The sequence below is a fragment of the Schistocerca americana genome, chromosome 7 (assembly GCF_021461395.2).
Source record: "Schistocerca americana isolate TAMUIC-IGC-003095 chromosome 7, iqSchAmer2.1, whole genome shotgun sequence".
Taxonomy (NCBI): Eukaryota; Metazoa; Arthropoda; class Insecta; order Orthoptera; family Acrididae; genus Schistocerca; species Schistocerca americana.
Genome location: NC_060125.1, coordinates 126,260,570 through 126,274,912, shown reverse-complemented (window position 1 = coordinate 126,274,912; position 14,343 = coordinate 126,260,570). Strand labels below are relative to the sequence as shown.

Here is a 14,343-nt window from a genome sequence, read left to right as displayed (position 1 = left end):
AGCTCTGCCTTCATCTCGTAAGCAAGACTTTGGCAGCCTTCACCAAATCAGATAGCCACTGGAATCCAGAGAGAATTTCCTCAGATCCAAAGCGACACACGTTATTAGTGCCGACATGTGCCATCACCTGCAGCTGGCTGCACCCTGTGCTCTTCATGGCATCCGGAAGGACCCTTTCCACATCAGGAATGACTCCACCCGGAATGCACACGGAGTGCACACTCAATTTCTTCCCCTCCTTAGCCGCCATATCCCTAAGGGGATGAATGGACTAAGGAATATGATCACAAAATTTGAAGAAGCAGGTGAATTAGGTGTTGCATCAGAAGAGTGAGGCAGCCCATTGTCATGGCAGTTATTCATGAAGTTGTTGTAGCTATAGACAACTGTGTAGAAAGTGCTTCAGATTCTGAAGCCAGAGCTTGAGCTGTGTCACGGGAACTGCCTGTCCTCTGGTCAACCGTTCAAAAGCTTCTGCAGCGCATTTTACACAAGATTCAGAATGTGCAGCAAATGAAACCACAAGATAGACTACAACACTGTGACTTCGCTCTTTATTTTTTGGCATGCATGGGAATGGATGACATGTGGTCGGGAAATATCCTTTGGATAGATGTGGCACATTTTACTCTGCATGGTGCCGTGAATGCAGAGCACTGTCAAATATTGCGTTCTATTCTGTCACATGTTGTACAGAAATGTCCACTGCACTCACCTTATATGAACATGTAGTGTGATTTCGCAAGCTTGTTCATTCTCAATTATTATTATTATTTCTTTCTTTTCTCAGACATTATGTCTGGTCAAAAATGAAAAGTGACGCAGACCTTGATCAAGCATGACTTCCTTTTAACTGTACGATATATGTTATATTGCATTCAGGAACTTTCGGGTAATTGAACATGTATCAATAATTACGGATTTCTGTAGTTGTATATATAAGTTTGGATGTAGCTCTATTGCATTGATGTACTGGTGGATATTGTGTGGTATGACTCCTGTAGTTGATAGTATAATTGGTATAATGTCAACTTTATCCTGATGCCACATGTCCTTGACTTCCTCAGCCAGTTGGATGTATTTTTCAATTTTTTTCTCCTGTTTTCTTTTGTATATTTATTGTATTGGGTATGGATATTTCGATTAGTTGTGTTAATTTCTTCTTTTTATTGGTGAGTATGATGCCAGGTTTGTTATGTGGTGTTGTTTTATCTGTTATAATGGTTCTGTTCCAGTATAATTTGTATTCATCATTCTCCAGTACATTTTGTGGTGCATACTTGTATGTGGGAACGTGTTGTTTTATAAGTTTATGTTGTAAGGCAAGCTGTTGATGTATTATTTTTTTCTATATTGTCATGTCTTCTGGGGTATTCTGTATTTGCTAGTATTGTACATTCGCTTGTGATGTGATCTACTGTTTCTATTTGTTGTTTGCAAAGTCTGCATTTATCTGTTGTGGTATTGGAATCTTTAATAATATGCTTGCTGTAATATCTGGTGTTTATTGTTTGATCCTCTATTGCAATCATGAATCCTTCCGTCTCACTGTATATATTGCCTTTTCTTAGCCATGTGTTGGATGCGTCTTGATCGATGTGTGGCTGTGTTAGATGATACGGGTGCTTGCCATGTAGTGTTTTCTTTTTCCAATTTACTTTCTTCGTAACTGTTGATGTTTTGTGATCTAGAGGGTTGTAGAAGTGGTTACGAAATTGCATTGGTGTAGCTGATGTATTTATATGAGTGATTGCTTTGTATATTTTGCTAGTTTCTGCTAGTTCTAGAAAGAATTTTCTTAAATTGTCTACCTGTCCATAATGTAGGTTTTTTATGTCGATAAATCCCCTTCCTCCTTCCTTTCTGCTTAATGTGAATCTTTCTGTTGCTGAATGTGTGTGATGTATTCTATATTTGTGGCATTGTGATCGTGTAAGTGTATTGAGTGCTTCTAGGTCTGTGTTACTCCATTTCACTACTCCAAATGAGTAGGTCAATACTGGTATGGCATAAGTATTTATAGCTTTTGTGTTGTTTCTTGCTGTCAATTCTGTTTTCAGTATTTTTGTTAGTCTTTGTCTATATTTTTCTTTTAGTTGTTCTTTAATATTTGTATTATCTATTCCTATTTTTTTGTCTGTATCCTAGATATTTGTAGGCATCTGTTTTTTCCATCGCTTCTATGCAGTTACTGTGGTTATCCAATATGTAATCTTCTTGTTTAGTGTGTTTTCCCTTGACTATGCTATTTTTGTTACATTTGTCTGTTCCAAAAGCCATATTTATAGCATTGCTGAATACTTCTGTTATCTTTAGTAATTGGTTGAGTTGTTGATTTGTTGCTGCCAGTAGTTTTAGATCATCCAAGTATAGCGAGTGTGTGATTTTGTGTGGGTATGTTCCAGTAAAATTGTATCCATAATTTGTATTATTTAGCATGTTGGATAGTGGGTTCAGAGCAAGGCAGAACCAGAAAGGACTTATTATTATTATTATTATTATTATTATTATTATTATTATTATTATTTTAAGGCAATGACACATTTTTTGACCTTTTAAGTGTACAGTGACATCTGCACATTATAAGAACCTCATCGCTGCAACATGTGATTCCAACTTTGCAAGAACACAACTGTGTCCACACCACTATTTTAATGCAAGACTCTGGCACTTGACAGGTGAAAGATTTGCTTTGAGAAACCTTTGGTAATGACCGCAACATCTCTAGGCAACTTCAAAGTTTAGGGCCTTTCAGATCCACTCCCCCTCCCCTCCCCCCTCCCCAACCTAAACACTTGTGACTTCTGGTTGTGATGACATCTGAAAGATCATGTCTATCGGGGATGTATCCGGACTCTTCCTGATCTGAAGGCTAGCATATGATGCATATCATGTCTATCGGGGATGTATCCGGACTCTTCCTGATCTGAAGGCTAGCATATGATGCATATCGCTCTGATTGCACCAGGCATGCTGCGAGCAACTGTCGACCATGTTGTATTATGGATGCAGCATATTGTCGAGTCAGAAGTCCATATTGAACACAGTGTATAACTTGTGACCGTATCCTAATAAATGTCACAAAACCACCATTACCATGTTTTTGACCATTCTTCCCCCATTCCTGTATCCACACCACAGTTTGACTGCTTACAGCACCATACTTTCACCTGGTGGCAGAAAGTGAAACTATTATTTTTTCAGCATACTCCGTGAATGCACCAATTAATGAACCTACAATGTTTCTGCATCCTGCAATGTATACAGCCCACACTGTGGCACTCAGAATGCAATCAGTTTAATTGTATCCACCCTGTTTTAACAACCTATCTGACCGATACATTGTGTAGGTTGGGAGAATGACAGAACACAGAATACCATTGTGGGAGGATAGGATATTTGTCATTTCAGGGCACTATGTGAAGTAATCAAGGCCCTGGTCAGGAGTGACACTGAGCTTTTTAATTAGCCTGTGATTTTGAATGATAAGAAATGTGTTCATCAGTGATTGTTTCAAAAAATGGGGTTTGTTGGAATTGCAGAAAGAAAAAGACACGGAGGATTAGTTTATGGTGTGTTACAGTTGGATGTTCTCTCATTTTTTACGAAAATTTTGACATGTTGAAGAGAGGCTGGTTTGTCCTGTTTGTTGCAAAACTGACCAGCTACATCTGCATATTTAATTTTATCAATTTGTTTCTGCTTGGATACATTTTCAGTGTTGTTGACAACTTTGATTCTAAGACAGTGCTTTCTAGTCTTTCTGAGACCTTTGCTCGAACAAAGTTGAGCACCTAACTAAACATTTATTTTTGGAGGGTACCAGTGCTATTATTGTAAAGCCATGAAAAATAAATAATATTGAGTTAATGTTCAGTCAAATGAGACTCCTATGTCTTTACAAAGTTCTTTTTTGCGAAACCAAGTAGGTGCTCTTTGTTTCTAACTACCTTTTTATAACTCCTTAATTGTTGGCCAGTGCACACTGTAAGTAATGCTCGAAGCTAATTTGCTTTCTTGCTTTTATTTTCACTGCTGCCATAGCTGAGACTCAACTTTTGCAAAATGTTGCAAGTCAGTGTGTCATCTTTGCAGAGCTAAAGAAATTATACTTTGATTGAAATGCCCTTAGAGCCCAAGTATTTGCTTGTTATTTTCTAAATCACAATAGTTCTAAATAGAATTCTTTACTGGTGGAGAGAGCTCATTATTAAGGCTAGGTAGGAAGCAAAAGAAATGAACAGAAGAGTAAAAATGGCGTGGAATGTTTTTTGTAAAGTAGATAGTACAGTTAATAAAATGTTATGGGCTGTTATGCCGAGGTTGAATGTATTTCACATTTAAACTCAATGCATCTGTTGTTGCTATCAGCCCATGGCTGGAGTCTGGTTCACATCTTCTTCAGTACTGGGATCCAAATGTCGTTCAGTTTCATGCACTCCTCCTTCCTATTGAAATTCCTGGCTGGTATTTTACAATCTCTATGGCCTTTCTGCATCCACTTGTGACTGCAGTCACTTGAGTCCTATCAAAATGAATGGGTCGTCTCCTGGCTGCAAAGCATGTTCCGCAATAGATTGACAGATCAGTTGTTGCGGAACATGCATTACACCCAGGAGACCACCACATTCAGTGTGATAGGACTCAAGTACTGGCAGGCATAAGCAGACAAAACATTGGGTTTAAAGTGAAATGCTTTCGGCCATGGCAGAATAGCCTGGAACATTTTATTAATTGTGATTTTTATGGCTGAGACAGTTTACATTTCACAGAGTAGATAGTATTTTCAATGCTTAGCTTCCCAATGTGTCTGAAACAAAAAGTTTACAATCAGTGTGTTTTACCCATTGTGCCTTGCGACAGTGAGGCATGGACTTTGTAGTTGGAAATCAGTCAGCCCTGAGGGTTGCTAGTGAGCAGTGAAGAAATGCTTGATGAGAATTACTAGGAGGCAAGAAAACGAACAAATGAATCAGGAACAAACTGAACTGAAATACGTGACTGCAGTGAAAATTAAATGGAGGTCCATGGAACATGTAGCCAGGTTAGTGGATAGTAGTAGGTGGACCATACATAGATGGTTGCAGTCTAATAAATATTAAAGTCCAGCAAAAGAGTTGCAACTGAGATTTTTGAAACAATTTAGAATCATAATAAACAATATTCAAACCCTTTCTTTTATAACCCATCAGAAAATTTAATTTTGTTCCTTAGGGGGTAATTACCTTTGTATAGTGAACTAATGATAAATTTATTTTCAGTCTCGAGCCAGCCAGCCTGTGCATTATGTAGTAGCATGGCAGGATGACGGTACCATCAGAGATGTGACTCGCCGGTACTGTCCTAAGTGGCATATTGTGACACAAAAGCTTCGTGTTGATGAGGAATGGTGGAAGGAGTCACTAAAACCATTTACAGGCCAAAGGACTGCTCGTGATCATCAAGAGGATGAGGACTTGTACCGTCAGCTGCAGGATCAGCCCATGCCAACCACTCTTGCAGAGTGAGTTTTTAAAACAGTATTATATATTGGATTATAGAATATAAAAAGTTTGTGACATTCATTAAATAATCTCAAATTTGACAAGATTGAACTTCAAAACCGTCAAAGGTAGACACACTGGTCTTTGACAGTATAGTGAGCAGATGTATATTTTTTTTATAAGTTTGTCAACTCACTGCATAAAAATATGTTTTATAATCTAGAGCTCCCTTAGAGTTTTGCTGATCACCCTGAGTGACTATTAATCTTAAATTATTTGTACTGTTTAAAATGAACAAGATTATATTGTTGGGCTTGCCAGTAGCATCAGTCTTTGACATGCGAGATTTTCATGTGTATCAGTCTTTTACACTTACATGAATCAGTTATTGGCAGGTAGCTCAACATAGTTGTAAAGGATCGTGAATAATTCGATGATGGTTTCAATACAGAAATGTGTGTTGCCTCATAACATTCGCCAAACAGAATTGAGGCAAGTGTAAAGTCATACGAGATACATGACTTTCAATCAAAAATGTCATAGACCATTGGTTTTCTTGTTCAGTTATCAAGACAGTAACATATTTGCAATGTAATCATAGAATGTGGGACCACATATCCAACCACTTTCAGATTATCCAAGCCCCCATGTTTTTGGTGTGCTGTTAGCTATTGCATCAGCAATTCTCTCACCTGGAAAAAGGAAGGGAAAGAAAATCATAAGAGGAGCGGACTTAGCAGCAGCATTTGCTGTTAAAACGTGGAGCATTACAATAAGGGCCCAAAGATTTGCTAATTTGACTGTGCTCAGAAAGATATTCTTCCACTTCCTGCATTAATCCTCCAATTTATTGTAGAAAATAGGAATATTTGCTTTTTATTTGCAGGTTTGTTTTACTTGTAGTTAAGTTACAGCAGATTATATAATTTTCATATGCGTTATGGATATGATTCATTTGCTGTTTTCTTTCCTTTCTGAAGAATAAATTTTATAGCATTTTTGCAAAAATATCAATTGTGCTTGTTGAGCAGTCCATAAATAATTATATTTTTCTTTCCTTTTCAGTATTCTTTTAGCAACTGAAATATTCAGTTACTTTCTTTCAGAAGGTAAAATCATTTCATTTGTGCAAGGTGAAAATAATTGAATGGCATTATTCTTTATGCACTATAATTTATAGTGATCACTTTCCACTCTGGATTAACTTACCAGATGGAGCAATCCTTCAAAGGAAGCTACCGTAATGGATGATCAACAGAACTAATTGGACACTGTTCAGCCAGCTAGCTGTGTTCAAGCACCTAGGCACCGATCAGGAATGAGGGAACCACATCACACGTGTGATCCACCAAGCTGCTGAATTCCATTGGTCATCTTGGAAGGAAGCCTGTACCTTGCTGGACTGATATATGCCACTCAGCAACCTGGGCCAGGCATATGCTCTGCACCAGTTGAAGTGCTGCTCAACAGTAGAAAAGCTCATAGCCTTTCAAGTCATAATGGGCAAAGATTGACACACACAATCAAAGAGAGCAATAAAAGGTCATGACATGTGTTCCTGGACTCTTATCAACTGATCTATTTTTTCTGGAAAAGTATGGGAAACCCTCAGAGGGCTTTCTAGTTAATGCAGTTGCTTACCAATAGCAGTGGTGCTGAAGCAGGAGTGTCTCCTAATAATGCCCGGAGACGTCGCCCAGATAATGGCAAAGCATTTTACGACGACTATTGTCACTGCCATTCAGGATCCAGCATTCCACCGCTACCATGAGACCGTGGAGATTGGTGATCTGGACATAAGGTCCAACAGTGCTGAGTCTTACAACTGCCCTTTCTCCTTGTGGGACCGAATCCAGTACAGCATGCTGCAGCTCTTGCAGATGGCATCAAAGGAAATCCTCCTTGAATGTTTTAATTTGATATGGCAGACTGGACACATTCAGCTTCTGGAGGGAGGAAATTTTGAGACCTCTGCTCAAACCAGGAAGCACCAAATGTGTCCCACTAGTTACCAGAGTGCCACCTTAACAAGTTGTGTGGGAAAGACCTCAGAGCGGATGGTCAACCATAATCTGGCCTCTACGTAAGAGACCAGGCAACTCATTAGCCACAGCCAGTGTAGATTCAGGTGATGTCAATCATCTGTTGACCATCTAACCCTGCTAGAGGTGACTACTGTGCAAGCTTCCTTATGTAGATAGCATTGCATTAGGATATTTATTGAGATATTTATTACAGGAATAAGGTATATGACACTACTTAGAAGTGCAATATTCTTGGACAGCTCCACCTGTGGGCTTTCTTGGTTACCTCCCCATCTTCATTCAGTCCTTCTTATCAAGTTGGCGATGAAGTTTTGAATAGGAGTATGGCGTTCCCCGTGGTAGCGTTTTAAGCATTACCATCTTTGTCTAGCCATAGGTAGTATAATGTCAATGGCGGGGAGTCCTCTATAATGCTTCTTACTTGTGGACAATTTTACAGTTTTTGTTCCTCCTGTAGCACTGTATCAGTGACTTGCCAGCTACAACTTACAGTGAAGAGATTGGAGGAGTGAGCTGCAAAGACAAGTTTTAAATTAGCTACAGATAAGTTTGTGTGTGTGTGTGCGTGTGTGTGTGTGTGTGTGTGTGTGTGTGTGTGTGTGTGTGTTTTAATTTTAGTTGTTCTTGTCATATTTTGAATTTATGTGGGTGGCATATGGCAGGCTCAGTTCGGTGATGTTTCTGAACCTCATTTTTAATTCCAAACTGTGATGGCTACCACACCTAAAGGTCATAATACCAAGGACCCGTAAATCACTTAACAAAGTGGCTTAGCCGCAGGTTTTGGGTAGTGGACAGGGCATGTCTTCTCCAGTTTTACGGGGATTTCATGAGATTGTGACTAGACCATGGGTGTGTACTATAGAGATCAGTGCATCCTTCTTATTTGAAGATCATAGATGCTATCTACAATGAATGGATCAGACTAGTCATGGGTGCTTGGAGGACCAGCCTCTTACCCACTCCCTTTGCTGAGGTTGGGCCCACATTCACGATATGGCGCCAACTCCTCATGGTGCGTCAAGCATATAAATTCCTCGCTGCTCTCAGTTCGCCAGCATTCCGTACTGTTGTCAGTCCAGTTATTCAATACCTTTTTCCCATAGTCCAAGAACAATAAGGCCCTTTGGGATCCGTGTGAAAGTCTTCTAGAGTCAGTTGATGTTATGTGGCAAGTTCAAACCCAAACCCAAACCCAGAGTTGGACTGACTGCCAAGTGGTTCCTAAAGAGGCTTAGAATAATTTTATCTTTACTGTGATATTGTTTTTAATACCACATTTTACACCATTTCAAGTGAGTGTCACAACTGTGTAGCTGTATTGACAGATGGATCCAAACAGAGAGCCTCCATTGATGGTGGTTGTTGTTGTTGTTGTTTTCTTGATTGTGACCTCAAGAATTTCCTGTGTTTGATGCAGAACTATAGGCAATCTTGAAGGGACTGGAGCAGATGAGATGTTTTGCAACTGCTAAATTCCTCGTCTGTGTCAACTCCCTGAGTGTCTTTCACTCTCTACAACACTTGTATCGAAGTGGATAAAATAGTCTCGGATATCTAAGATGCCCTTCTCCACATACAAAGTCTGACAAGGGCGGTGGGCACATCGGTATTATGGGAAACAAAATGACAGATGTGGCAGTCAAGGAGCAAGTCTGAATAATAAGATAGCTTAGTCAGGGTGTATACGGGGTAAAACCGGGAAAAACCTGGGAATTGTTTATAATTCCTGGAATTTTTCATTGTTTTGGTTTTCAGTTAATTTTTTTGTGAATTCGACTGGTAAGAACCAATACTCCAATAAAGGATATTACTGTATCCCGCTACTGCAGAATAACACTGCAGCAACAAAACATGAATGAGGGGAAAAAAACTAAAATAAAACTTAAGTTGCAAAGGAAATGTGCCGTATACAAAAAAAAAAAAAAAAAAAAAAAAAACACACACACACACACACAGTGCTCATACAAGTGTCTGCCAATAGCACAGTGCGTCGAAGGCTCAGGAAGACTATGCAATGCTTCATAACAACACATTGCCTCCGATGAGAGTGACGTGACAACTGTTTAAATTAGTGTCTTTTGAGCAGTTGCGGGCGGGCTTTTGCGTATGCGCAGTTTAGTCGCATATGAGTAATACCTTGTCCCGCTTCTGGTTACAGAAGTGTGGCTGGGCACCACTACCTAATATTGCCCCGGTTCGGAAGTATAGTAAATCTGGGGCTGATGCACAGAGCAGTCAGAGTTGTGGGGAGGTGGGTCGTCTCCACGTGACATGTGTTTACGTTCAGTGATTTTGTTTCATCTTCATTTATTGCTCTCACGTTAAATGATGATGAAACGGATTTTTGTGGCCGGGAACTATCAAATGAACTAAAATACGTTCGCTTAGTAACGGAAGGCTAAAATATGTTATTAGTTTCAGATTTTGTTTCCACTTTTCTGATAGTCAAGCATTAATCGCCTTGCAGAACAATGAAGTTTTTTTTGTCGGTTTGCTAAAGAGATTTAGTTTTTAATCTTTCCTGCTGAGGCAGTCAATTTATTTGAAACGAAGTGTTTAATTTCACACTCTTGGCGGGTTTCAGCTGTTCGCTACATTTAAAGTGCATGTATGGCATTATACCATAATAAAGAACCAAACACGAGATAATACAGCACTGGTACTCCAAGAAAATTTACATCCGAATATGGACATACGAATGTGCACTTTAAGCCAAATTATGCATTTTAGTGTCACGAATTTCCGATGCTCTTGGAGTACCTGTCATAACCTTTAATCACCAATAATTGCGTGGATATTCAAACACACTCACTGAGAAACAATAGCCGGTTACATGACAAAAACTCAGTATTTCTCATTCGACTGCCGTGCCATGACCTGCGGCCGGCGCCGTTCGTAGCTAGGTAGCGCTCCGGCGCTCAGCCGAGTTGCGGAGCGCCTCTATCGCCATTTGCGCGTACTGTCGTGGCGGCACTGTTAAATGTCGTGGCACTGTCCCAACACTTTTCCCCCCTTAAAAAAAACAAACCTCTCACTTCCTTGGAGACATGGATAGTGTGGAGACATTCATGGCCTCTTGTGAGGCCCCGAGAAGATCCCGCGGAGAGACAAGAGAGTATGGTCGAAAATGTCCAGGACGGAAGCTCGTGCGTGGAATGTGCCTCCTGGATGAGATGATGGGTGAAAACTCCGGAGCAGCATCCATAGGTGTCGTGGACCTGGGGGTGTGCTCCAGCGAGATGGGTCCCGGAGAACGCGGCGTCGCGGTAGGGGCCGGTTCTGGCGTACTCGGAAGCGGTAGCGACGTTGGCTGCATCGACACGTACGGTAGATCAGCAGCAGCGACAGGACTGGCTTCTCTGGCTGGTGGAGGCGAAGCAAGGGGCGGCGGCACCGGCATGGCCACCACTCCTGGGCGCATCTGGTCATAATGGCGAACAACCATGCTGTCGTCCGTACGTATTTCACAAAGCCGGCGGCCGCGAAGAGCCTTGACCACCCCTGGAATCCATTTAGGGCAAGATCCATACCCTCGTGCCCACACATTGGTGCCCACCGAGTATTTTCCCGCACTAGGGGACACAGCACAAGGCTTGACAGGGTGAAGCAGGTGCAGTAGAGTGCGCGGTTCACGGCCGTGCAAGAGTTCAGCAGGGCTGCGATCACCTAGAGGCATGAAGCGATAAGAACTCAGAAATTGCAGCTGAGCGTCATTTGTGGAAAAATCACTAAGGAATTGTTTCATCTGGCTTTTGAAAGTGCAGACAAGGCGCTCGAACTCCCCATTCGATTGCAGATGGAAGGGCGGTGCTGTAACATGATTAATCCCTTGTCCAGTACAAAAATCACGAAAGGTCTGCGAAGAGTACTGAAGGCCAAAGTCCGTGACGATCGTGGATGGAAGACCTTCTAGCGCAAAGATTTTGGACAAAGCCAGCGTCGTCACCACAGTGGTGGGCGACGGACATCGAACAACTAACGGAAACTTCGAGAAGGCGTCAATCAACAGTAGCCAATAAGTACCAAGGAAGGGGCCGGCAAAGTCTGCGTGCACCCGTTCCCATGGCTGCGCCGGATCAGGCCACGGAGAGGGCATTGTACGAGGTGCAGCCAGTTGTTGAGCACACTGACCACACGCAGCAACCATGTGGGCGATGTCCGAATCAATACCGGGCCAATAAACGTGCCTGCGGGCCAGGGACTTAGTCCGAGAAATCCCCCAATGGCCTTCATGCGACAGTTTGAGAACATCTTTGCGAAGAGAGGCTGGCACCATGACCCGTGGAGATGCGCCATCCGTGGCCAGAAGAACAACACCATCATGAACAGACAGACGAAGGTGCAAGGCATGGTAGTTGCGAAGGGGATCCGATGCCCGGCCCTTGGTCCTGTCCGGCCAACCCCGTTGAACAAAACCGATCACCTGACGCAGGACCGGGTCCCGCGCATTAGCCGACGCGACCTGCGAACCTGTAAGTGGAAAACCCTCGACCGCACGATGTTCTTCCTCATCAACGTGGAAACACAGTAGTTCATCACGATCGAAAACCGGGTCGGGGCCCATCGGCAATCGCGACAATGCGTCAGCGTTGGCATGCTGGGCAGTGGGGCGATAGTGAATCTCATAGTGAAAACGAGACAAGTATAAGGCCCAACGTTGCAGGTGGTGAGCTGCCTTATCCGGAAGTGACGCCAATGGGCTGAACAGAGAGACCAGCGGCTTGTGGTCGGTGATGAGGTGAAACTTAGAACCATACAAAAAAACGCTGAACTTTTTTAGAGCATAAATGATAGCGAGCGCCTCCTTTTCAATTTGATAGTAACGCCGTTGCACATCGTTGAGGGTCTTGGAAGCATAGGCGATGGGTCGTTCCGACCCAGCCTCATACCGATGGGCGAGAACAGTCCCTAGGCCATACTGTGACGCGTCAGTCGCCAGAACCAAATGCTGACCCGGACGGAATGTGGCTAGACAAGGCGCCGACTGCAAATGAGCCTTCAGACGGAAAGGGACGTTTTTGCGTAACAGCTGATGCAGAGGATGAGCTACCGCCGCTGCAGATGGAATGAATTTGTGATAATAAGCAATCTTGCCTAGAAACGCCTGAAGTTCTTTGACGGTAGACGACCGGGGTAGAGCGTTAATGGCTGCAACGTGCTGACGTAGAGGACGTATACCCTCATGGGACAAGTGGAAACCAAGGTACACAATGGAGGGTTGGAAGAACTGTGACTTGTCCAGATTGCACTTCAACCCAGCCGAATGCAAAACCCGAAACAGTGAACGCAAATTGCGAAGGTGCTCATCAGTGGAGGCCCCCGTGACAACAATGTCATCCAGATAGTTTATGCAGCCGGGAACGGAAGCCCTGAGCTGTTCCAAAAACCGCTGAAAAATGGCTGGCGCGCTAGCGATGCCAAATGGTAACCGCTGGTACTGATACAACCCACAAGGAGTGTTAATGACGAGAAATTCCTTGGAAGAAGCATCCAACGGCAACTGATGGTACGCCTCCGATAAGTCAAGTTTGGAAAAGAACTGGCCCCAAGCGAGCTTGGTAAATAACTCCTCAGGACGGGGAAGAGGATAAGTGTCAATGAGGCTCTGAGCGTTGACGGTGGCTTTAAAATCACCACACAATCGCAGACTCCCGTTTGATTTAGAAACCACCACAATTGGCGATGCCCATTCGCTGGAAGTAACAGAATCCCTGAAGCTGTTAACCTGTCTATCTCAGCCTTGACAGGTGCACGCAACGCCACCGGAATAGGGTGTGCCCGGAAAAACTTAGGGCGAGTGGTAGGTTTAAGAGTAATGTGGGCTTCAAAATCCTTGGCACGACCCAGACCAGCAGAGAACACAGACGAAAATTCAGAACACAATCCATCCAGCTGTTGATATAGAATATCCTCAGATATGAGGTGCACATCATCATCAATGGAGAACCCGAACAACTGGAAAGCATAATAACTGAACAGGTTTTCAGTGCCCGCATGATCCACCACATAAAACGTGAGGGCCTAACAACAGACTTGTAGGCAGTGGAAGCATCACTGGCCAATGATAGGAATTTTCTGTTTATTATAAGTTCTCAGATTTCGCGTAACTGGAGACAAGGGAGGGGAGCCCAACTCCAAATATGTGCGAGAATTAATGAGAGTTACTGCAGAGCCAGTGTCCACTTGCATGCAAATGTCTTTATCCAGAACATGAACAGTAACAAATAACTTATTTATTTGAGAAAGCATACAGTTAACACCCATGTCCGATGCCTCGTCCTCGTCGACAGGAACTTTAGGGGACTGACACACAGAAGCAATGTGGCCTTTTTTCCTACATGAATTACACGTGGCCCAACATTTTGGACATGCGGCCCTGTCATGCTGTACGAAACAGCGTGGACAAGAAGGAAGTGCAGAACGAACCTGCTTCTGTGGTTGCTGTTTTCGCTGCGAGCGTTGCGGCCCAACGCAACGTTGTTTACGCGAGTGAACTGCGGCCACACCTTCGTTCTCCTGTGAAACAGGCAAATTGTCCGTGTCGAAAGTTGACTGTACAGCGCCTACATCACACCACGTGTCTATTAGCGCGCCAGCAGTGTGAGACACTTCAGAGGATTGAGTGATGCTTATAACTTCCAACAACGACGGGTTTGGCAGTTGTAGGGCACGTTGCCGAACTTCTTTATCAGGAGCAAGCCGTAGAATAGCATCCCTAACCATTGAATCAGCATAAGACTCATGATGAGTGTCCGTGACAAACTGACATTTCCTACTCAGACCGTGTAGTTCTGCCGCCCAAGCCCGGTAAG

General features: G+C 42.9%; 1 protein-coding gene across 2 annotated transcripts in view; it reads left to right on the top strand.

Moving 5' to 3' along the window:
• LOC124622648 (DNA repair protein complementing XP-C cells homolog) overlaps positions 1-14,343 on the top strand; it is a 124,946-nt gene that overhangs the window by 20,774 nt on the left and 89,829 nt on the right. For both annotated transcript variants that reach the window (XM_047148426.1, XM_047148427.1), the window contains exon 2: positions 5,262-5,503. In XM_047148426.1, coding sequence (XP_047004382.1) covers positions 5,262-5,503 — 242 coding nt within the window. The remainder of the gene's footprint in view (positions 1-5,261; positions 5,504-14,343) is intronic.